Raw genomic sequence first — 26,185 nt, 5'->3', positions numbered from 1 at the left:
GACATCAACCATTCATAAATAGATATGTGGTGGTATCTTACTGTGGTTTAATTTGCATTTCCCTAATGACTATTGATATTGAGCATCTTTTCATTTGCCTATCAACACTATGTATTTTACAAAGTGTTTGCTCAAATCTTTTGTTCATTATTTTGTTGTGCTTGTTGTTTTCTTATTACTGAGTTTTGAGAGTTCGTTATGTAATCGGAATACAAATTCTTTATATGTGAATGCACATATTTTCTCCCAGTTGGTAGGAGATTTGTCTTTTCATTCTTTTTTTATTTTTTATTTTTTGAGACGGAGTCTCGCTGTGTCGCTTAGGCTGGAGTGCAGTGGCATGATCTCGGTTCACTGCAACCTCCGCCTTCTGGGTTCAGGTGATTCTTATGCCTCAGCCTCCTGAGTAGCTGGGACTAACAGGCGCCCGCCACCATGCCCGGCTAATTTTTTGTATTCTTTTTAGTAGAGACGGGGTTTTGCCTTGTTAGCCAGGATGGTCTCGATCTCCTGACCTCGTGATCCGCCTACCTCTGCATCCCGAAGTGCTGGGATTACAGGCGTGAGCCACCACGCCCAGCCCTTTTCATTTTTCTAATAGTGATTTGGAAGAGTCAGGTTTTTTAATTTTGAAGAAGCCTAATTTATCAAGTTTTTCTTTCATCATTTATGTTTTTTTTTGTGTTCTGTCTGAGACATCTTTGCCAAACCCAAGATCACTAAGGTTTTATGTTTTGTACTAGAAGTTTATAAAGTTTTAGCTGTTATGTTTAGGTCTATCTATGATTCTTTTTGAGTTAATTTTTATATATTGTGTGACGTATGGATCCAGGTTCATTTACTTGTGGATATCCAGTTGTTCCAGTACCATTAGTTGAAAAGACTTTCTGTTTCTTTTCTTTTTTTTTTTTTTTGAGACAGAGTCTCGCACTGTTGCCCGGGCTGGAGTGCAATGGTGTGATCTTGGGACACTGCAACCTCCACCTCCTAGGTTCACGCGATTCTCCTGCTTCAGCCTCCCAAGTAGCTGGCATTACAGGTGTACACCACCACACCCCACTGATTTTTTGTATTTTTAGTAGACACGGGGTTTCACTATGTTGACCAGACTGGTCTCGAACTCCTGACCTCGTGATCTACCTGCTACAGTCTCCCCAAGTCCAGGGATTACAGGCATGAGCCACCACACCTGGCTGAAAAGACTTTCTTTTTCTACTGAATTGCCAGTGTACTTTTATCCAAAATCAGTTAATTGTTTATGTGAGGATCTCTTTCTGGATCATGTATTCTGTTCCATTGGTCTATGTTTTTAGCTATTTCCCCCAGTCTTGATTACTGTCTACATAATACGTGTTGAAGTCAGGTAGTGTACGTCCTCCAGTTTTCTTGTTTTTTCGAAGTTAATTTGACTATTCTAAGTCCTTCACATTTCCATATAAATTTTTAAATCATTTTTAAGAGGGTAAAAGGTTCTGAGACCAAAGTGTTTGAGACCTCTGCCTTATTTATGACCATGGGTAAATTCTCTTAGCTCTGTGTGCCTCTTTTTTTCTCATTTTAAAATGGGAAGAGGAGAGCACTTACCTTGATAAGGTTGTTGTAAAGATCATGGAAAGTGTGTAAAATAATACTTGATCCATTTTAGACACTCAATAAATGTTAACAATTATTGCTACTGTTTTCACATAAGATGATGAGAAGAATCTCAGATAATATGATCAGACCCTAATTTGTCTCATTCTCTATATCTTGGCTCAGTTCCTAGTCATTGGTTCTTTTCTCAGTTTTCTGTCCTGTCATTGTTTCAAGTTGGTTGCTAACTGCTCCAGAGCCAAATTAATTAGTATCTCAATCAGAAGTCCCACTTTTGAGTTCTGTTGGGCTTAATTGACTTGATTTGGGTTATTTGTCCATCCCTGTACTAGCCATATAGGTAAGGTAGAGATATCTGACTGGTTTGGGCCATTTTTGGTCCACCCCTGCAGCTGGAGAATGTAGGTCCACCTCTACAACTGGAGAAAGCATACTTGTGTGTATGCTTGAGAAAACCGGGGTAGAGCGGTGGGGAGGGAACATTAGGACTGGAAGTCACAAATGTCCAACACACACACAGATACATATATGTGATGGCAAGAATTGATGGCAGATTCCTAGAGGGAAAATCATGACTCTTTTTATTTTATTGCAGTTAATAATGGGACTTGGTACCCAGGGGGCAGAGAAGAAGAGTGCAGCATCTATTGCCTGTTTCTTGGCAGCCAATGGCGCTGACCTGAGCATTCGAAATAAGAAGGGTCAGTCGCCACTTGATCTCTGTCCTGATCCGAATCTCTGCAAAGCACTGGCGAAGTGTCATAAGGAAAAAGTCAGGTTTGTATAGTTTATTATCATAGAACTTAATATTCTGTACAGAAAATACCATGTGGTTTCATAATGGAGGATGTGGCTACTTGAAAATGTCTTTATCTTTGCTCTTCCTGTGTCTTTTTGTTGACCCTTTCTTCCCTGAAATTTTTCTTCATTGAGAATTTTTCTGCAGGCAGCTTGTCTCTTATTTTGTGCCACATTCCACACATTATTAAGTGCAATGCACTATACTTAATAAGTTCCGAGAAACTAAACTAATCTGATCTTCTAGTACTCTCATGTGTTAGAGGGATTTATAAGAAAAAGTCCTCTAGTAAAATTGCTTTTATTAATGTTATATGTATTTTAAATTGTATTTATTTTTTATTTTATTATTATTATTTCTTAAAAATAGGTCTCGCTGTGTTGCCCAAGCGATCCTTTTGCTTCATCCTTAGTAGCTGGGACTTTATGCATGTGCCACTGTGCCTGGCTCTGTATTTAAAATTTAAATAGAATCTTCCTAAGAGAGGCAACTTGCACTCTGTGAACAGGGTATATATCTCACACAAACTGTGTAATAAATCTTAGCACCCTGCTCAGTGCCTGACAGGTGCACTCAGTAACTATCAATGGAGAATTGACAGAATTAATAAATGAATGCAACAATTCCTGGTGGAGTTTTCTCTAAAGATGATCATTTCACATTTGTCTCTTTTTCTGAAAGATATGTCAGTGATTTTAGTTACTATTTATGACATAACTGATTTCCTTATGAGATTTTATGGCTGTACAAAAAGGTACACATCTCATTGCTTTTTTTAATCTGAACAGTGCTGTGCAACTGTTGTTGCCCTTTATACCTGGTTCTTGTCACTGAAATTTCAGCAGCTGTTCCTTAACCTTAGTGTTCCTTGCCTCTCTTATAATTTATGTGTAGTGATGAAATATTATCTCTTTGGAATCTGTGCATAGAACTGTGTTATAGAGGAAATTAATATAGTGAGGTATATACATTTCTTTAAGTGTATTCTTAAGGAACATTAAATTCTATTACAAAAAGAGCATGCATTGGCCAGGTGCGGAGGCTCACACTTGTAATCTCAGCACTTTGGGAGGCTGAGGCAGGTGGATTGAGGTCAGGAGTTCGAGACCAGCCTGGCTAACATGGTGAAACCCTGTCTCTACTAAAAATACAAAAATTAGCTGGGCGCACGCCTGTAATCCCAGGTACTTGGGATGCTGAGACAGGAGAATTGCTTGAACTGGGAGGCGGAGATTGCAGTGACACAAGATCACACCACTGCACTCCAACCTGGGCAACAAGAGCAAAATTCCATCTCAAAACAAAACAAAATGAAAAAGAGAATGTACCTATAAATATAAAGATACAAGGCACTATAATTACTGCAGTAATAACTTTTAAACAATGGGGTCTAAGATGGACCCTCTTTGTGTACGTGTGTGTATGTGTTCATGAGTTTCTGAAGATTGTGGTAGAAACAGGACATCCCTTTTCTGTAGCTGTAGGTGGTCATATGTATTTCCGTGCCTTGTGTCTGTGTTTACAGATGCATTCTATCTTTCTGTAATATAATTTTATATGCCTTAAGGATACACTTAAAATGTCAAAACAGCAGCTGAAGTGTTATATTTTCCAAAGTGCCCTATCTGCTGTGGACTCTGATGACACTTTGTTCCATCTTTGGTTAGGATAAATAACATGGGGGCTAGTGAGGATTTTTGTTTTATTCCTATGCCTTCCTCTGCTGGTTCTATATAGATACAACAGGTTCTGAGCAAAATTTTGTTTATGCTAATTTTTTTTTTTAATTGCTGTTTTTTATTTCATTGTTAGGAGAGTCATCCTTTTCCATTGGGTGAGTGAGTGTTCAGTTTGAAGTTTGAATTGTGTTAGAAGTACCTGAAGATGCAGAGATGTATATAAACACAAAAATTTAGTGTTTCACATACAGATGTTAAAGCTTAATTCTTTAATATGACTTTTTATGTATACTAATGATGCTCCAGGTGTATTTTTAAACGTTTTAATTAGTGAATTTGTAATAAGATAGGCTTGATTTGAAATACTTTCTTTTATTAGTGGTCAGGTGGGTTCTCGGAGTCCTTCTATGATTAGTAATGATTCTGAAACCTTAGAAGAGTGTATGGTGTGCTCAGATATGAAGAGAGATACTCTTTTTGGCCCATGTGGACATATTGCTACCTGTTCTTTATGTTCTCCACGAGTCAAGAAATGTCTCATCTGTAAAGAACAGGTTCAATCCAGGACAAAGGTAAGATATATTTAATATAGTATTTTGTCATTTTATGCAGTTCTTTGAGACTAGAATTAATAATAAGATTAAATGACATCATGCATCTGTGTAATTTTGCTCTTCCAAACAATGATTTAAATATAGGAATATATAATTTCTGTATTTATCAAGAGATCAGAATTTCTTAATTTATTGCTGGTTTACAATCTTGCTTATTAATGTACTGATTTGCTAAGTTAATTATTATCTGAGTTTATCGATACACCATTTTTACTGTCAAATTTTTTTAGCTGTTAATGTATTCCCTTCATTATATCTAAAGTATGGTAAAGTTAAAATTATCTACCATTTTGCTTTCAAAGCTCCCTGTAACCTAAAGATAGATTTATTCTACTTTGGATTGTAGTTACTTGTATGTTGCACTTTTTTTGAAGTACACAAACTGTTTTGTATTCATGTTTGTAAAATACTTAATTCATTTATTTGGTAGATTGTCACACATTCTAGATTTGATTGTTTTATCAAGTTGTTGTTTAACTTGCTGTCTTCTGTGTTTCCTGTAAGCTGGAAGTTAGATGTAATAGTTTGATCAGGGTCTGCTTGACATTTTTGGCAAGAAAGCTTCACAGTTGATGCCACACACTTTACATTATGTCCCATCTGAAGGCAAATAAAGTCTTGTCTCCCTGTAATTAGTGATGGCCAAAATCTATATCTGCTCTGAACTTTTTCTCTCTCTTGACTCCTTTTGCTTTTAGGGAAGTATAGTTCTTTCCTGAGTTTTATTGTTTTCCATGTAACTTAGTGCTTTATTATAACTGTACCATATTACTAATTTTGCTTTACTGAAATAATTTATTTTTTAGTTTTTCAATACTCAAATGTGTGTGTGTGTTGCATATAAAGTGAAATTTGAGTTTCTTACAAATGTTTCTCTCGAGGTGAATAGTTTAAACCAAAGAGTATGTTGGTTTTGAAGTAAAAACTCATGGAGTTTGTATTTCTTTTTCCATTCCCTTCTTTTTATAATCTTTATTTCTGTCTTGCTATTTATTTTTTCTTAAGCTATTCATTAACCATCATTAATAAGAGAGGAGCTATGAGTAATTCTCATAATGAATTAGCTGGCAGTGACTTAAAAGGTGTTGCCTTGCTAGTGCTTCTTCTATTTTCAACCTTCTAAGCCTGCGTGGTTTTTATGATCCAAATTAACGTATCTTTCATAGAATTTTTGGCACAGGAAAAAGCACAAGGAAGTTATTTTTGATAGGAGATACTGGAGTACTTGTATGTATGTAGCTGCTTGATCAATTCATAAAGCTGAGAAGGGTGAACTAATAGCACTTACTGTGTGCCAAACACTGTGTTGGCGTTTCATTTGTATTAAATAGGTGTTAACCCTGCTTAATAAATTAATGTGGATCATTCTACTTGGCATTTATAATTTGCTTTAGGTGCCTGCTTACGAAGTAATAGTTTGGGAAAGAATATAAAAGAAGAACAAAAATTTAAGCCGTTCTTTTGTTTTTAGATTGATCTGTGTATTCTGCCATTGTGTTTGAAACTTTTTGTTAGATTAAAACCTGTTTCAACAAACCTTTATTGAACTCCTGTTTTATAGTCAAGACAAAGATGTATATAATAATTACCTGCTAAAAATTTGTAATCTATTGGTAAACTATGACTTATATATAAGCTACTCTGTCATATTGGGTGTTGTAGGTGCTTTAAGAGAGTTATAAACTGAGTAGGAGTTTAGAGCCTCAAGTTGTCAGAAGCAGAGTCTTAGCTATGAAGTTATTCTTACAAAAGCTGTGGCTCAAAGAAATAAACTGACAGCTGGTTCTTGAATGCAGGTCTCTTGATTCTTAAGCCCCTGTTCTTTTCAGGTGCATAGACAAAGTTAAGAATGATGTCTGCAAGGGATAGTTGATGGAACAGAGAAGGAGAGAGGAAAGAGGAAAGAATATGCTTTCATTCTTTTTCAGACCTTTTGAATATAGTTATTTCAAGAATTAATAGGCTTGCAATTTGATTTTTAAATATGAAAGTTTTAAATCTGTAGAAAAGTAGAAAAACTATTGATATACCCACCCAACAGATTTGCCAGTTTGGTTGTAGAGCCTTTGACTATGAAGAAATAGTGACCCCAAGTGGTTAAAGGATAATGAACATCTTCATTGAAGAAAAACAAATTACAGTATTTGGAGGGTGGTATAAACAAGCATGGGATGCTTTTCTGTTAGAGAAATACAAAGAAAGAAATTAATTGAATTAACATGAACTATTTCTGTTGAAATAGCAAATATACGTTTTTAAAAATGCTAGCAAGGAAAGTGGCAAACAGGCACTCTCTAAACTAGAGTCTAAGAGGCCAACCCGGCTATATGTACAAACATTACACAATATGCTTTGGTTTAGTAACTCCACTCCTGGACGTATAACCTGAGGAAATAATTCAGGAGGAAAAGGTATGGCTACAATTTTTTTTCTTATAATAGGGGAATAGGTACAGATACGGTTTTTAGATCAGTTGGCTATATTATTTTAAACTCTTTAGAAACAATTCAGACAAAAAGACAAATACAATGGAAACCATTTTAAAAACCAACACGTTATATAGAAAGGAGAAGATAATTATTATGTATTAGGCACTGATTTTATATATTACACATTGAACTACTTTATACCTATCTGATTTACTCTTTATCACCCTGTGAAGGATTATTCTTTATTGTTTAGATAAATAATGTTGTAGCCCAACAATGTTAGGTAATTTGTTGGTGTTGGAGGTAGATTTTGAATCCAGGAATGTCAGTGTCTTGATCAACCATGTCTTACTGCATTCCACTTTTTCTATACTTACATAAATTCTGTGTGCATACTGAGGTGTAAGTTGGGAAAGTCCATAGAGAGAAAGAGAGAGCATGCATGCATGTATTTAGTTGTTTGGGTGATGCCGTAGTTGAGTAGTGGTTGCCATTTTTGAACAGTAATATTAAGTGACGCCAGAGATGGCTAAATGTGACTGTGTGTTAGAAGGGAGAAGAGGTGAAAGACAGATGAGTAGCCAAGGGCTGTGGGGTGGGGATACAGGAAGCCAGAGCCAAGGTGATTAATAGTTAAATGTCCAAGCTCAGATTAAGTGGACATGAAGAGGAGGTGAAAGTGAGGGAGATTATGAATAGGCTGTGGAAGTCTTGCTGGAGATCAGGGAGAAAGAACAGCCCAAAGCCGTGGGCTTCAGGCAGCATGGGAACTGACCAAGTTCTGGAAAAGGGCACTTTAAGGTAGAGTATCTTAAATGTGGGTAAACAGAAAAATCCCTCTTGGATTTTAGCAATTTGGCTAGTCTAGCTAGATTTTTATTAATATTAGAAATCTGTCTTCTTTTAGTCATTTCTTTCAGTCATTTCTTTTTTTTTTTTTTGAGATGGAGTCTTGCTCTGTCGCCCAGGCTGGAGTGCAGTGGCATGATCTCGGCTCACTGCAAGCTCCGCCTCCTGGGTTCACACCATTCTCCTGCCTCAGCCTCTGGAGTAGCTGGGACTACAGGTGCATGCTGCCATGCCTGGATGATTTTTTGTATTTTTAGTAGAGATGGGGTTTCACTGTGTTAGCCAGGATGGTTTCAATGTCTTGACCTTGTGATCCGCCCGCCTCAGCCTCCCAAAGTGCTGGGATTACAGGCGTGAACCCCCGCACCCGGCCTAGTCATTTCTTATTTTACTACTTTATATGTTCATTGTCTTTTTTAGTTCCCCCTCAAAAGTAGTTTTTGGGGGGGAAAATATTGAAGCCTCCAGAGGCTTTCTCAGAGGAAGTGGAGTTTTTTTTTATTCTATATTTTAGGACAGATAGGGAGATGAAGGTAGAATAGAAATAAATGACTGTTAAGCTAGGATATATAAAGATGTGAAAATGAATAACCAGGAAAGTAGAGGATGAGGGGAAAGTGTGTGTTAAATTTCTCTGTGCCTAGAGTGTTTTCTTATGGAGGAAATACATTTGGATATAATCGAACTTGTTAACGTTACTAGATTTATCTGTAGATGGTCACTCTGTGCTGTAACCTCTTTTTCTATAGATTGAAGAATGTGTGGTATGCTCTGATAAGAAAGCAGCTGTTCTTTTTCAACCCTGCGGCCACATGTGTGCTTGTGAGAGTAAGTAGCTTATATAGAGTTCCTCAATATTATTATAAAAATAGAAAGTGAAACAAAATTATGGTTTTGAGGGTTTTTTTGCTTTTGCTTTTGGATAACTCATAAAAAAGTTGATGGGCCCCGAGTACCTTCTATTTCTTTTTCCATACTAGAATGTCAGCTGTTTCCTTCCATGCATCTGAGCATTAGGAAAGACTGAATATGCTGTGTTTTATTTCAGTTGTATTAGCACAAAAGGGTCTCTTTCCACACATAATAGAAATTTATTTTGAAAAATAAATATTAAAACATTTAGTCTAGCCTTTGTTCACATATAAAATTAGCATGTCTTCATTTGTCTTCACCTTAATATTGCCTCTCCTATGTACTTTCCTCACTGCAGAAGAATCAACAGCAGCCGTTTCTGGGGCTGTAATTTCTGGCCTTCTGTAAACTTTTATGCCAAGAGAGCTTTTAGAAATCTTTTCTTTGTGAGGATAGTATTAAAATTTAAAAGATGTTTTAAAGTTTCTTTTAAATATATTGTCTTGAAGGCCTTTGCCCTTGTTCTTTTCAAGTTCATACACTGTTAAATGTTCTCTTCCCTTTGCTTTTCTTCATTTTGTCGGTAAAGGATTTTATTTTATTTTATTTTTTATTTTTGGCAGAGTCTCGCTCTGTCACCCAGGCTGGAGTACAGTGGCACAATCTCAGCTCACTGCAACCTCTGCCTTCCCAATTCAAGCGATTCTTGTGTCCTCAGCCTGGGCAACAGACTGAGACTGTCTCAAAAAATAAATTAAAAAAAAAAAAAAATTGCAATAGGCAGCTGGTCAACTGAAGAAAGGGTGAAGGTTTTCTTTTGTAACATTTTGCCTAAAGTGACTGTTTTTGTTTACAAAAGAGTGGTATAATGGCTCTTACCCAATACTATCAAAAGGGCACATAAAGAATTCTCTGTCTTAAGTAAAAAGGACTCAGGTTACTTAAGTTTTCATAGGCCAGAGGTTGGCAGACATTTTTTGTAAAGGGTGAAATAGTAAATATTTTTGGCTTTGTAGGCCACATGGTTTCTGTAGTAACCACTCAACTCTTTCCCACTGCTCTACTCTGCACTGTGGTGCAAAAACAACCATGGAAAATATGTAAATAAATGGGCCTGACTGTGTTCAATGAAACTGGTTTTATAAAAGCAGATGACAGGTCAGATTTGGCCCTCAGGTGTAGTTTGCTGACATCTATCATTCACCAAAGTGATACCTACATGAGACTTGAAAGATGATTATAATTATTAGTTGATAACACAGATTCTAGAGCCTTAATATAATATTTCCCCCCAGGAGCTTCCAGAATTTTTGCCATGGCCTTTGTTCCTTTTTAAAATTTTTTAAAATTAAATTTAATTTTTTTTTTTATTTAAAAAGCTTCAGCTTTAAATTTAGCTTTCTGACTCTGGGCTTGTGCCTTCAACATTTTCACGATGACATTCTGCTCTTTGAAAAGAAAGCGTTCTTGATCCTGTCATGGGTACATTTAGCAGTCATGGAAACACTATCAGCCGTGCTGACAGTTTTTAAAATTTTAGACAACCTTACAAGAACTTTAGGTCTCACAGCATGAATCCCTTGAAGTCTGCCTGAGCACACGCCACATGCAGACATTGGTGCTTTCCCTACCTTCTTGATATAAAGTTAACAATACCAGGGTTTGGGACAGCCTAGTTTTGTTAAATGCTGTGTTGTAGGAAAGCCTATGATGGTGCGTCAAAACTAGATCATGCTGAGTGCCTCTAGATAGCATCCCTGGAAGAGGAAAAACAGTCTTTGCTTTAAAATGTATTTAATGACAAGAGCAACAACCAACTTTTATTGAGCTCTTAACTCTGTACCAGGCATTTTAATCTCTTTTTGAGTATTTCCTCATTTATTTTCAGAACAATCCTAAGAAGTAGATGGTTTTCTCTATTTTATAGACATGCTCTTAAACATTTATTTGCTAAGGGAGAGAAAACTGAGGTGGAATATATTCCTTTCCCAAGGAGTATACGGTAACGTAGTTAGTGCAGTACTGCTATCACAGTCAGGTTAGGTGGTGAAAGTGCCTTGGCATGCCAAAGGAAGGAGAGATTACATCCCTTTTGGAGGTGCTGAAGAAAGATTAGAAACAATATAGATAGAAACAATACAAACAGAGAAGATAGAAGAAAGATAGAAACAATACAATAACTGAACAGTTAATTTTAGATAATTGTGTTTATATATTATATATTTAGTCAATTTGTCCTTATGTTTAAGAAAAAAATCTGCCTTCAAATTGAAGACAAATCCCAAACCAGATTTCCACTTAGCGTTAGCTCCTACCTAGTGCATCATGTATAACCAAGCGTCAGACCCATTTATGTTTAGGTTTTGGCATGAGGTCAGCCTTGGTAACTAACTGTTCTCCATCCATCAGTGTGTGTAGTAAACTGTTAGGAATGTAGGCCCTACTCTGTCCACATCAGTGGTTTTGTGCTTTGTTCAAATCTAGTGGTTTGCTGTAACCTGGATATTCTGCCATGGTTTCCATTTTTTTTCCCATTTTTGAAATGACAAGACACTTGATATGTAGGCTAAGATATGGAATACATTTTCATAATAAATGTTAACGAGAAAGAATATGTTGAATTGCTGTGTGTTATTTTATAATTAATTAACAAGTTTAGATGTAAGGTAGTATTAACAATTCACAACATACAGTTGTGTCTAGATATTTCTTATTGGAATGGGAACGCATTCTTCTGAAATATTGTTTATAGCCTTTGCAAATCAAATATTAGAAAGATAATCTTTTATGAAAATTAAATTTTTTTCCTGAACTGCTATATTAAAAAAGCAATCAGTAAGCAATTTCCTTGTTACATTGCATCAATTTGGTAAAAGAAGGAAAGAATTGTTCAGTATATTTTAGCACTTTTAGAGAAAAGCCATTTACAATAGAAAATATTTTTAGAAAATTATCATGTTGGCGGGGTGGCGGGCAGGGTGGGAGAGAGCATTAGGACAAACAGCTAATGCCTGCAGGACCTAAAACCTAGGTGATGGATTGATAGGTGCAGCAAACCACCATGGCACACGTGTACCTGTATAACAAACCTGCACATTCTGCGCATGTATCCCAGAGCTTAAAGTAAAATAAAAATAAACAAATATAAAGAAAATTATCATGTAAGCAAGCTTATAATTCTAGTATTAGTTGACATTTGTCACTATTATCTCTCTCCTTTATTCTCAAGTCTTAAGATCTTGAAATATTTATTGTTTCACTTATTTCTTTAAAAAACAAATTTCACAGTTTATTCAGCTGTATTAGAAAATGTCATTGTTTTCATAATGGGGGGCTCTCTATTCTGGAGGCTACCGATGGAGAATACTCATTCTTAGGTTGATAACATTTTAAGGAGGTAGAATTGCATATTGATGTAACTTGTATAACATATATTTCAGTGTGAAGTTTAAGTCATAAAGATTAGCAGAAAAAGGCAACACTCTCATTAATGTTCTCTTTTGTAAGAAGTGTCTGTTACCATTTTCCAGACTGTGCTAACCTGATGAAAAAGTGTGTGCAGTGTCGAGCAGTAGTTGAACGAAGAGTGCCTTTCATTATGTGCTGTGGAGGGAAAAGTTCAGAAGATGCCACTGATGATATCTGTAAGTCAATTGTCTTAAGCATTTTCATATTTTGCTTTTTGGGGGGACTTGCACGAATACCTCTTCTCTTTCGTAATATACTACTGCCTTATAAAACCTAAGATGTCTGACTTGGGTCCACAGTGGAGCAGGTATTGTTTTCTGGTGCTCTTGTTATATTACAAGAAACCTGAAATTCTATTTTTCTGTGATTATAGAACTGTAACATCAATCTTTTGAGAAACATGTATGCTATTAAGAATATTGTTGTGTTCTTGCATAAAGAAAATTTGTGCTCTATTTTAAGATGAAGTTTAGTGTGTTTTGTCCAGGGGCGGGGCACCATATTACAATTTATTTTTCAGTTTACTGAAAGTATTAACCTGCTTCCATTATGCAACAGGTTTGTTTACTTCGTTTAGGTTTTTTATGGAATGGTAATTATTTGGGGCAGAGTAATTATAGGCAAACAAAAATGTAACAGTGAAAGGGTGGAAAAATGAAAAATAAATGATTTCCCCTCAACATTTTTAGTAGTACAGCTATTTCAAAGTATTTTTTCTCTTTGCACTAGATATTAGCTGAATGGTTTCTTTGATTTCATATTCTCTGAACATGTTTTATGAGCAGATGAGGAAGAGCATTAGTGTGTAGCAACTTCTGCGTGAGATTTTTGTCTTTATCACAAATAGAACAGAATAAAAATCTCAGGGACAGATTAACTAGAATAAAAGACCAAGGATCTAGAGAATAGGAAAAGTGAAATCAAAGATTTCCCTTTATGTTTGCATACTACGAATGATGGCCTTTCTTGAGTTCCTCATCTCAAATCAGTAATAACAAGGAAGTTTAGTCATAAAGAAAGGAGACTAGATTTTTGTATGTCCTCATAAAAATCATCTAAGAGATTTTAATTATTGCTGCCAAAGCTGGCCAAAACTCTGCTGGTTACTTTCTTGGTTCATATGGTACAGGAACAGAGGAAACAAGCATAGAATGTATTGGTGAGCTTGCCAAAGGAAGCATGTAGAGCCTTGGAAAACCCAGAAGTCTGTGTATGGATTGTGCTCTGGCTGAATTAAATATAGTTATAAATTAATGTGCAAACTATTTCTTTTTGAAGTTCATAAACGGAAGAGTGTAACAGAATGTCACTACTGTATCTTTTGTCCAAGAGTGAGAAAAAGTTTTAAAGAGGATTGTAATAATAGTTTTATGTTTTTAATAAACAAAACAGTAATAATTTTATAAATACAATGTCATTCTGTCAAAGCAATAATAACTGAAAATCTTTTAAAATCTGCATTACAGCAAGTGGGAATATTCCAGTGTTACAAAAGGACAAGGATAATACCAATGTCAATGCAGATGTGCAAAAGTTGCAGCAACAGTTACAAGACATTAAAGAGCAGGTAATAATGATTTCATGTAAACAGTGACGCTATGAATGGCACTGAATATTTTCCCATAAAACTACTAGTGTTTCTGTAATAAGTATGGTTTATATTAGTGTATCACTTGTATTATTTGAATATTTGCAATGATTAGAGGGTTTAATTGGCACTTTCCAAAACAGGTAACACACAAATGGCCAATGAACATGAAAAAATAGTCCAATCACATTAGTGATCAGGAAATGAAAACTAAAACCACAAGGAAGTTCTTTTTCATAACTATTAGATTGAGGAAAATGTTAAAGACTGTCAGTATCAAGTGTTAGGCAGAATATGTAGCAGCCATAACTCATACACTGCTGGTGGGAATATGTATTAGTAGAAACACTTTGGGAGACAGTTTGTCATTATCTAATAAAATGGAACAGGTTATTGTTTAGGAATATAAACTTGGAAAAAACCCATACAGATGGTATTAAAAGTCGAAGGTAGTCCAGGCACAGTGGTTCATGCCTGCAATCTCAGCACTTTGGGAGGCCAAAGTAGGAGGATTTCTTGAGCCCAGGAGTTCAAGAGCAGCCTAGGCAACACAGTGAGACCTCAACTCTACAAATAATAATAAAAAAAATTAGCTGGGTGTGGTGACCTCCCAACTACTTGGAGGCTGAGGTGGAAGGATCACTTGAACCTGGACAATCGAGGCTGTGGTGAACTGTGATCGCACCCCTGCACTCCAGCCTGGGTGACAGAGTGAGATCCTGTCTCCAAAAAAAAAAAAAAAAAAAAAAAAAAATCAAGGATAGTGGTTTTCTTGGCAAGAGACGTCTGGAAGGGGCACAAGGGAAGAAGGGAAGTTTCTAGGTCTGAATGCTCTGTTTCTTGATCTGAGTACCAGATACATGAGCTTGATCAGTTTGTGAACTTGTATTAAACTGTACACTTATAAGTCATGAACATTTCTATATACGTGTGATACTTTAATAGAAAGGGGCCGACATGATGGCGCACGCCTGTAATCCCAGTACTTTGGGAGGCTGAGGCAGGTAGATCACCTGAGTTCAGGAGTTCAAGACCAGCCTGGCCAACATGGCAAAACCCAGTCTCTACTAAAAATACAAAATTTAGCTGGGTGCGGTGGTGCGTGCCTCTAGTCGCAGCCTACTCTGGTGGCTGAGTCAGGAGAGTCGCTTGAACCTGGGAGGTGGAGGTTGCAGTGAGCCAAGATCGTGCCACTGTACTTCAGCCTGGGTGACAGAGTGAGACTGTCTCAAAAAAAAAAAAAAGGGAAAGGAAAAATGTGTCTGTACACACATATACCATAAAGAAAAGCAGGGGAAAGATAATGCAAAATTCACCATAGTAGTCATCAGTGAGGGATACATGGAAAGGACTGGGGAGGATTTATAGAGGGGCTTCAAAAATAAGAGTAACATTCCATAGTTTAAACTGGGTGTTTGTTATGTTATTCTTTGTATCTTTTTTTCTTTTTTTTCTTAGAGTCTCACTCTGTCACCCAGGTTGGAGTGCAGTGGTGCAATCTTGGCTCACTGAAACCTCTGCCTCTCAGATTCAAGTGATTCTCATGTCTCAGCTCCCCAAGTAGCTGGGACTACAGGTGCACACCGCCACCCTCAGCGAATTTTTGTATTTTTATTAGAGATAGGGTTTTGCCATGTTGTCCAGGCTGGTCTTGAACTCCTGGCCTCAAGTGATCTACCCACCTTCCCCTCCCAAAGTGCTGAGATTACAGGCGTGAGTCACCGTGCCTGGCTGTTCTTTACATCTTATATATATCAACAAATGTACTCTTTTATATCTACCTAATATTTAATAAAAGCAACAAGATAAAAAAATTAGCAAAAACTTGTAGGTTTGTTATGTTAAGTAAGACAGCAAGTCTTTTTTCTTTTTGGCCATACCTTACCATTTGACCAGGTTACTAAATCTGATTTACAGGCTTGAGCAGTTCTTTATTTAGCCAATCACGTCAGTATTGCCATTCAATTGTTAGAATCATCACTCCTGTGTTTTCTATCTGAATTTATAAGAAAATAACATGGTCAGTAGCTGGCAGCCCAGGATAACTAATGACCCTTGTGATAAGTAATTAAGAATTGGTCAGTTGCAGTGATGTGTGCCTGTAATCCCAGCTGCTCAGCATGCTGAGGTGGGAGGATTGCTCGAGCCCAGGAGTTTGAGATCAGCCTGAGCAACATAACAAGACCCTGTCTCTACAAAAATGTTTAAAATAAATCAGCAGGCTGTGATGACACATGCCTGGAGTCCCAGCTCCTCAGGAAACTGAGGCAGGAGGATGACTGGGGCCCAGGAGTTTGAGGCTGAAATGAGCTATGACAGTGCCACTGCACTCCAGTCCAGATGGCAGAGTGAGAAACCATCTCTTTGTGGGGGTTGGGGGGGAAATAATTGAATGTCTGAATTTATTAGGCATTTAAACCCCCATCTGAAGAGATGAAAACTCTGATTGGACCAGTTTTTCTTTTGAAATCCAGCATCTAGCGATACTTGTTATAGAATGAGTAAGTAAAGATCAATATGAATTTAAAGGTTCTTAATGTAATTTGGAACATATTTGGCTAGTTCTAATATAAAATAAAACATTTAATGTATCTAATACATCAAATATAAAATAAAAACATTTTTAAGCATTTGAAGCTCCTAGCATCTTGATTCCTTTCCCATAAGACATCTACAGAATAAGCTGATTTTTGAACATGTCTTCTATAAAAAGCATTTTATATTCTAATTGTGAGTTAAAATTGTTAACATGAATAGTGACATTTATTGAACCCTATATGGATCCTAAAAGAATAATTCAGCTCTATTACATCCAAAGATTAGCATTCTACCCAAGTTTATTCTCCCTTAAATAATCCTCATCACTATATTTTATCACTGAAGTATTTAAGCAGTTTTATTGAGGAATGATGGGATTTCTTATAGGGACTCCCTTCAAGGTTGTTAAAAACAAACAAACAAAAAAACAACCAGAAAACATTCAAATAACTGTCTTCATTTAAATCTCCAGTCTATTACCACAGTGTTTCTTTAACAGATAAAATTTAATTTAACTTGGTATTAAGGATATACTAATCTCAAAGTTAACTTAACACAGGCTGCACAGATGTGTCTACTTTTGGAAATAAGAGTTATCCAATATTACAAATACCTTTTGAAAATTTAATAGACATAAAATTATTAATGACATTATCAATGTATTTTTTTTTTTTTGAGACAGGATCTTACTCTGTCACCCAGGCTTGAGTGCAATGGCACAATCATGGCTCGCTGCATACTGAAACTCCTGGGCTCAAGCAATTCTCCTACCTCAGCCTCCCAAGTTGCTGGGACTATAGGCATGTGCTGCCACACCTGGCTAATTTATTATTTTTTGTAGAGATGATGTCTGTGTTGCCCAGGTTGGTCTTGAATTCCTGGGCTCAAGCGATCGTCTTACCTCAGCCTCCCAAAGTATTGGGATTACAGGCATGAGCTGCCGTGCCTGGCCGGCTTTTTAAAATCCAAAAAGATGGGATTTTCTACAGCTTTGCTTCTCAAAACTTTAGGACAGTTTGCTTTGGAGGAGTGGGTCTAACAATTTAGGCTACAGTTCCTTTTACAATGATCTCTGGTATTCTCAAAGTTGGTAACAGTTGGTAACAACATGTCATATAGGCTTTAGGCCTAGTTTTTTAATGAAGACATTTCTTTTTAGTTATTTCCATGTTATTTGGGAAAGCTATAAATCAGAAAGTATTATGATACATTAAGGCAAATATGATGTTATAAATGTAAAATGTGTTTTGTGAATTTCATATATAGCTGACATACTTCTCCATTCTTGCAAGTTTATGAAATTTACATTTATTAATATGTAAGGCTAATTTGTTTTAATTCAGGGGAATCTACATTGATAGTAATACAGTGCAGCACAGTGTCTAAGAGCAAGAACTCTGGGGCCCTGAGTTGGTTCACACTAGGGTTTGCTTTGAGGAAGATTTTTCAATCCTGCTGAGCCTAGTTTCCTCATTTTCCAAGTGGGAGTGGTACCAGGACTGAGATTGTGTCCTGTCTAAGCATAGTGCCTGACAAGTGTTCTCAGCCGCTCCTCAGCACTGCTCCCCACCCTGCACTGTGTATTGTATGACACAGCCTTCTTGTTATACAAGAGCAGCTGAGTACCTAGATTCAGGGAATTTCAGTTAGACTGAATGGAGCTGTTTTCATCCATTTCCTATTATGTTTTGGTTTATTTAGTTTTTTGTTTGTTTGTTTGTTTTGAGACAGAGTCTTACTCTGTCGCCCAGGCTGGAGAGCAGTTGATGCAGGATTTTTCTCAACCCCTTTGTCGGACTTGTGACAGAGGTGCCCTGTTTACTTAGCCACTGTGCTCAGGTGCTTGCGGGAGGGAGCACATGAATGAGCAATTGCAGGATCCATGCGGTGGCACCCAGGTGGGGGTGCCTGCGATTCCAAAGTCCCTTAGGGTGTGTGTTAGAGTGCTCTCTTAGTTCTGCCTTCCATGGACAGCGGTGTGTTATCAGCTCAGTTGGCCCCTTGCCTCATCGTGTGGGGTAGCTGCCCTCCGCCAGTGAGGGCAAAGGGCCAGTGTTAACAGCCTTATTTTGGGTACCCACACTTGGTGTGTCCCGAGCTCTTGTCCAGTGTTCAAGAAGAATGAGGTTACCTGAACACTTGAAGGATGGTGAAGGCAGAGAGTTTTATTAAGTGGTGCAAATGGCTTTCAGCAGAGAGGGGAACTGGAGTGGAGGTGGGACAGGCAGGTAATCTTCCCCTGAAGTCCGGCTGTCTCTTCCCTGAAGTTAAGCCATCTCTCCTCCAAAGTCCAGTCATCCCTTTGAAGTCAAGTTGCCTCTCTCCCCTCTACCACCTGAGTCTGGAGTCTTTAAAGACACAACATGGGAGGAGTGGGCAGGGTGGGCTGTGGGTAGTTTTGGAAAAGGCAACAATTGATTGGTAAAAAGACATTATTTAGATTAGAAAGAACTAATTGGGCCGGGCGTGGTGGCTTATGCCTGTAATCCCACCACTTTGGGAGGCTGAGACGAGCAGATCGCGAGGTCAGATCAAGATCATCCTGACCAACATGGTGAAACCCCATCTCTACTAAAAGTACAAAAAAATTAACTGAGTGTGGTGGTGCGCACCTGTAGTCCAGCTACTTGGGAGGCTGAGGCAGTAGAATCGCTTGAAAACCTCTGCCTGGGAGGCAGAGGTTTCAGTGAGCTGAGATTGTGCCACTGCACTCCAGCCTGGCAACAGAGTGGGACTCCGTCTCAAAGAAAGAAAGAAAGAAAGAACCAATTGGGAGACAGTGGGCAAACAGGAATAGAAGTTCTCACTTTGGCCTGTGGGTTTCAGGCTTTTCAGTTCAGAGGTTGGGTTTCACTGGGGACCCGCCCCGTCTGCCTAGAATTTCTCTGCCTCCTGCCTCTATCACAGCGGCGCGATCTTGACTCACTGCAATCTCTGCTGCCTGGGTTCAAGCGATTCTCATGCCTCAGCCTCTTGAGTAGCTGGGATTATAGGCATGAGCCACCATGCCTGGCCATGTTTTATGTATTAATAGTTTTTAGTCTTATGTAGTACCTTTTATACTATCCTGATAGTACAACCAGTGTTTCTATTTTGTAGGGATGACATTTTAACTATTTAAAAATGTTAAAATATTTTTAAAAACTACCAAAATACTATTTGACTAAAACAACTAAAGAAAAGTAATGATATATAACAGTCTGTCACTTTCCGAATATAAAGTGTCTAATTTATTACTTGGTTATCTCACATTACAGACAATGTGCCCTGTGTGTCTGGATCGTCTGAAGAATATGATTTTCCTTTGTGGTCACGGAACCTGTCAGCTCTGTGGAGACCGCATGAGTGAATGTCCTATCTGTCGCAAGGCTATTGAACGAAGGATTCTTTTGTATTAACTAAGACACATGGTGTATTTTGTTAGCTAATGTATCTAGTCATGAGATCTTAGTAGGCTTTTGATCTAGTTGGAAGTTCTGTTGAGTTAATTTCTAATATCATAGTTTAATTAGGCGGTAATTAAACTAGATTATAAGTTTAATTAGAGTATAATTAGGCTGTAAAGGTACCAGAACAAAAAACCCTACAAAACGGTGTTGGAAATTGTGTTTTTTGTTTTTGTTTTAAATTTGAAAAATCAAATTCATGTAACTCATAGGTAATTTACCTTTGGCTTCTAAGAGGAAAGTCCTTTAAGGATATCCTTTTTTAAAAAATTGCATTTTTCTCTTATAATTTATAAATCTGTTAGATCTCAAAAGACATAATTCTTTGTGATCAGTTATCCTTCATTTCATCATGGTTTTACACAGTGAGTTGATACAGGTTCTCTGAAAAGTCATGCATCAAATAAAAGGGACAGGTCAAACCATTATGTCACATGGTAAATTATAAAATGACAGTACAAGTTCCAGATAGTTAAGGGAATACCGAAGGGATGATTCTCTTTTTAAGATAACAGGAAGTTATCCACATGTTTCTTTCTGAATTCTTAGAGTAAATGGAAGCATAGAATGAGGGAATAATGACTTTGCATTTATCTTATTTTCTAGATTCAAAAGGAACATTAACTTGAATCAGATTACCAGTTTCAAGATGACTGATAGACAAGAAAAGGAAAAATAAGCAATAATAGTGGGCAACTGAAAAGAAAAAAAAACAGGAGTATCTATTAACTGGCCACTAGCAGTTGCCTTTCCTATATTAATTTATACACTATTTTGTTCAGCCAGTGTTTTTTAAAAAATCCGTGAAAAGCGTACTTCAGGTTTTCTGTGATTACTCATCTGGGCTTGAGCTTGATCTGAGCAGTGAAATGACATTGCCCTATTTGGACCTCTGAGGTTCTATTTAGCTTTGCTGATGTACTGAATAGTACCCCAGTGATCTGCAAAAAATAATGCCTTTTCCAAAGGCAGCAGTCTTTTCTTCTTTGTATCAGTTAATTCTGACAGTGTTACTGATTCTGTCTTCATTATAGGCCTTATTTCCATTATCTCTTTCTTTATAGTAAGTTTTACTGTAAAGAAAACAGTCTTTCTATGTATACCTGCAGATGAGGATATTATTTAAACTGCCAACAATATCCAAGACATGGTCAATAACCTAATTATAAGTACTTTAGAAAGAGTGACCAGGACATTTATAGAAATGTCTGCTTACCTGTAGACTTTAAAAACAACAACAACAACAACAAACTTTAGAGCATTTAATCACTTTTTTTTCTCCTTTGAATGATCTCCTTTGTAGTCTTATTGTCTCCTGAGTAAATATACACATAAATAAGTGTTTGGGCGTTCATTGCTGCTAGACTATATCAGCTGTTTACATAGTGTCTACTATATGCTGTTGATAAGCTTTTTCCTAAAAATAGTTATCCTCTTTTGTAGTTTTTTTCCCTCCTTTAAATCTGGCTAGCTTTTCTTACTTCAGTTTTTGTAGAACACCAACTAAATTTGAAAGTATGAAGTCTCTAGCCCTCATAACACTGTTTGTGGCTGTTTAATCATTGCTGCCTTTGCAAGTCCTGGTGAAAGCAATGGGAAGCTTTGCTTGCTGGTTTTGTAGTCTCAACAATTCCATGTCTTATGTTTAGCTGAATAACTGCTATCATTTAGAACAATACAATTTTTATATATTTCAAATTTGAAAATTTATATAGACTCAGTTATCTAATAAGGGGCCACTGATCCTGTTTTTAAAAAAACTATTTTGAAGTTATAAAAAGGTAGAATATCTGACTGATGATGTTCACATAAAGAGACAGACAGACAATCTTCTTACAGGCATGAAAACAGCATGTTAGGTTTTTCCTTTCCTTCCATGCCATGGGCTACCCATCTCTTTCCACTAGATCACCTGGTGAGGAGGGAGCACCTGGCTGACTCCTGCAGAGTTTGGCCAATCAGAGAATTGTGTGGTCCCTAGCTCTACTTTCCTTAAACAAATCCTTTCTGTTTTCTGGCTGCAATGCTAAAACAGATCTCTCAAAGGTAATAGCATCTTCCAGACTAGTTTAATTATTTCTTTATAAGAATATGACATACATTTTTATTATAGAAATAATGTCGTTATAATTTTAGTGCTAGTACTTGTGGATTTTCTGTATTCGTATCACCTTGAAATTTGTTGTGTGAATAGAAAATACTTCTTTATTCATGTTTTCAATCACCTAAAAATTATTTTACATTTATTTTGGGTTTGTGAGAGATAATAAGATTAAGAACTTCTTCATTTCAGTGACTTTCCTCCAACTCTCTGAATCTGCTACCTCTTATTATATGTCCCTTAGTAGTACTTTTCCAATTAGGTTTGTTACCCTCCTCATTAGCTAAACCTCTTTATCTTGTGCCTCAAAAGAGCTTTTACTTTTCTTAGAATCATTTAAAAAAAAAGAAAAAAACTGACACGCATTCATGCAAAAAAGTATTTATTGGGCTTCAGGGATTAGATACATAACAATGGAAAAATGGCATCTTAACACACTCAGAATTTATTGTGCAGCAGTTGTGTATTTTAAGGAATCTGTAGTTAAAAGGAAGAGATCCAAAGGTCCTGATAACATTTCCTGGTGTTTCAGAAGAGTTGTCAATGAGTAGTGTCTGGATTTCCTCTCTGTACCCTTCACCCTGCCATTTTCTCCTTTATTCTTCTAAGATTGTTAGTGTTGTTACTCAAAACATACACATACAATATACCGGATGGTGCTATTCTAATGGTATTTGTTCACATAATCTAACATTCTTACTGCTTATACTATATACATATTTAATTTTGTTGGGAGCAAGAAGGTTTTCAAGAAAAGATAATTTTGTATTAGTGTAGGAATATATTAGACAAATGTTTAGCTGGCCAAATTATGCATAAGATATTTGTAACTTTAAACATTGCTAATTGACCAGCTAGCTATGGAAGCATAAAATTAATTGATAATTCATGTTGGAAATACATTTCTTAAATTTATATTTTTATGGCTTTAGCCCGTAAGAGCATTTTAGCATATTGAAATGCATGCTGCTTAAGATGTGTCTGGTTCAAATATGAAAGCTTGCTGAGTCATTTTTACATAGCAGAAACATACTGTCTATGTGTTGCCCAGTTGCTGTTTGTCTATTCTGAATTCTGGACCGTTTTTGAACTAGGAATGAGTTAAATTCATGAACTAAGAGAATTAAAGATGGGGTAGAGTAGGATCAGTACAGTGGGGTTACAACAGATAGGAAAGTCAGCATTTGAGTGTAGAGAAAAAAAGAGGATCATATAGATGTCATCTATAGGCTTTAATACAGCTTGCTTTTTTTTAATCCAAAAGGAAAAGCACTTATCCTATCAGAATGTCTACCATGTTTTATAGTAATAATTTGTGTAAAAAAATGAATTTTTGAATAGTTTTTTTGTATTTTTTTGTGATGAAAAACTCATAACATAAAATTTACCATATTAACTGTTTGTAAAGTATACAGTTCAGCCACGTTAAGTACATTTACATTGTTGTGAAACATCTCCAGAACTTTTTCATCTTGCAAAACTGAAACTCCATACCCATTAAACAACTCCCCTTTTTGTCTTCTCAGTGGAATAGAATTTTGACTCCATATAAATCAAGAAACATCTAAATTCTTTAGTTGTTTGTGTTTGCAATAAGATCATGGTAAACATTAAGTTCTTAAAATTTTTGGGAGGGCCAATGTACCTCTCCTCTGAATTGTTAGCAATTAAATTGAGTAGGTTTTAAATGTCTGTTAATTGGAAGGGTTTGTTATTTCATTTTGAGCCAGAGGGGAGAGGCACATTTTAAATATCAGAATTAGATTAACTTTGAGTTTGTACTAAATAGGGAACATAATAGATTTTCATAAATTATGTGTGCCTTGTTGGAAATGTCAACTGTCTTTATGTCTGCTTGTAAAAGTTTCAAAATATGTTTTCCTTCAAAAAGGCAACGTTACTTCATTTGCTTGATTATGATAGGAATGCTTACTGATATTACTTGATAGTCATATATAGCCTAGGAACTTTAACATATATATAACTATAGCAGTATTAATAATGATAGTTGTACTTCTTTAAAACATTAAATTTGAGGAAACTTTAATGCTGTCTCGTGTACATTGCTTTACTACAGTGAGGGGGAATATCCTTTAGATTGAGCCTCAATTTACTGGTTAGTAGTATGTGAAACTCTGGTATAAAAACGTGAACTAGACAGTAGAGCCGATGAATTAAAATTGTAAGTTGCTACATTGGCATTTTCTACCTCCTTTTCTGTCAGAGTATTACTTTTTCCAGCATTTATTCTTATTTGTGAGGAAAGAGGAAATGGGAACCTGAGGTTAAAATGGACGTTTTTGTTTCATTGAGAATTTAAGCAGTAGGTACAGGAGAATTGACTTGTCACATTAATTTGGTGCCTAAATCCGTAACTGCAAGTTATAATTGACAAGTACAAAATGTCTAAGAAAGGTAATATGCTGAATATTTTACTTTTCCTGTATAGTCTGCATGATTTGTTTCATAAACCCAGCTTATTTCCTCCAAAAAGCAAAATGGTCCTGTAATTTTTAAAATAAAATAAACATGCCGTTTTGTCTGTAATCTATAATTTCAGGAAGTTATTGAAAGTTCTGACTCAGGGCTTTTTAACAGTTCAAGCAGTTGTCAGTTATATTTTGGAAGCTCCATCTGTGTAATTCTTCAGTGCCTTGAAAGAATTATTAACTTGGCAACACTATTAAAACTTTATAAAAGATGGTCTTTAGTGCATGTGTATCATTATATACACGTTTTAAAGTCATATTGCTTAGCTTGTTGTTAATGATTCTGCGTGCGTGCTGGGTTGGGGTAATTCTTTAAAGGAAGTTTTCTAGATTTGCAATTGATGTTTGTTTTTTAAAAACTGATTATTTATGGCCATGACACTGTTACCAGAAAAGTAATTCTAATTAAGTTATTATGCAAAGTCATCTATAAGTAGTGTCTGGGAAGAGGAGTCGAGGTCACAGTTTGCTATTTTAGAATGAAAGGAGGATCTGTTTGGGAAACATAGATTGTCTTCCCCTCAAATGAGAGAGAAAAAAAAGACCCTTTATTCAAATGGATTCTGTTTTAAAAAATTATTTTTAAAGGAAATCACAAATTGCATGTCATTCTTAATGCTAGTCTTATAGACTAAATCCCTAAAATTGTTTTTATGTTCAGTATGTTTGTGTCATTGTAAATGCAGTATATTCAATGATAGCCGTTCAATTGACTCATAGCAGTGTTTTGTATTTTTTCCAATTCTTTAGCTTTCAATATTGGATTAAAGCCTTGTTTGTGAATATAGTTTCTGTATGGCAAATGATTCTGCTTATTAGCTTTTGTTAAAGAATGCTTAGTAAGAGCTAAGCTTTTAAAAGTAATGCAAACACTTGTCATTAATAAAACCTATGGTATAATATCATATAATGCTTTGATCTTTTGAGAATTATTCTTTTATAGTAGTATACATGAATTTTGATTTTTAAAGCATTTAAAAAATCTTAATACATTAAAAAACTTGTTATTGTTAAAAAGGAAATTACCATGCCTTTAAGAAACAAGGATGTACATCTTCAACTCAGCATAAGTGTCCACATCTAGAAGGCTTTCCTTGCAATTGTTTACAATTAAGGTACCTCTATCTAAAGGGCCAAAGAAGCTTTTCATATTTTAACACCTCACATTCTTCAGGATTAAGACATATGAAAATAATCTGAATAGGATAAATTTGATAGGAAGTAAATTAACCAGTCTGGAAGATTCATCTTTTTCTATAAAAAGATTATTCCTCTTCACAAGTCAGATGTAGATTTCATTTTCAAGAGGTAGACATTTTGAAGCAATGATCTATTTGGTTTTTAGTTTTATGAGTAAATCATTAATTGTATGCTTTGGGGTTATTTTATTTTCCATGTTAATATAAGCACTTATTTCTGAAGTTATTGAGAGGTCATCTAGCTCCAGTTCAAAAGATTATGTGTATCTGATGTTTAAGAGGAAAAACATCTGAAAAAATCTTTTGTTTATTTGATAAAAGCATATATATTCCAACATTAAAATTGTGAATTTATTTTGAGTAACCTCTAATTAACTGTATTTTTTTGTTTCTGTTGCTGTATAATTAGAAATTTCATGGCAATATTTTTTACTAAATTCAAACTGTATAGGTTTTAAAAATAAAGACGTTTTAGAAAACTTGCTTTATATTTTTTATCATTGATAGTTTTTCATTCTTCACAAAGGTTAAAATTATTTGA

General features: G+C 36.0%; 1 protein-coding gene and 1 pseudogene across 1 annotated transcript in view; one reads left to right on the top strand and one right to left on the bottom strand.

The window, feature by feature from the left end:
* MIB1 (MIB E3 ubiquitin protein ligase 1) overlaps positions 1–26,123 on the top strand; it is a 132,722-nt gene extending 106,599 nt beyond the window's left edge. Inside the window, exons 16-21 of the mRNA XM_007974474.3 lie at positions 2,189–2,370; positions 4,451–4,643; positions 8,713–8,791; positions 12,346–12,459; positions 13,750–13,850; positions 19,667–26,123. Of these exons, the coding sequence (XP_007972665.1) occupies positions 2,189–2,370; positions 4,451–4,643; positions 8,713–8,791; positions 12,346–12,459; positions 13,750–13,850; positions 19,667–19,807 (810 nt within the window). The 3' untranslated portion in view covers positions 19,808–26,123. The remainder of the gene's footprint in view (positions 1–2,188; positions 2,371–4,450; positions 4,644–8,712; positions 8,792–12,345; positions 12,460–13,749; positions 13,851–19,666) is intronic.
* On the bottom strand, positions 10,187–10,570 carry LOC119618598 (large ribosomal subunit protein eL34-like; annotated as a pseudogene).
* Positions 26,124–26,185: the final 62 nt, after the last annotated feature.

This window comes from Chlorocebus sabaeus, chromosome 18 (genome assembly GCF_047675955.1).
Source record: "Chlorocebus sabaeus isolate Y175 chromosome 18, mChlSab1.0.hap1, whole genome shotgun sequence".
In the NCBI taxonomy this organism is placed as follows: domain Eukaryota; kingdom Metazoa; phylum Chordata; class Mammalia; order Primates; family Cercopithecidae; genus Chlorocebus; species Chlorocebus sabaeus.
This window is presented reverse-complemented; position numbering and strand designations above follow the sequence as displayed.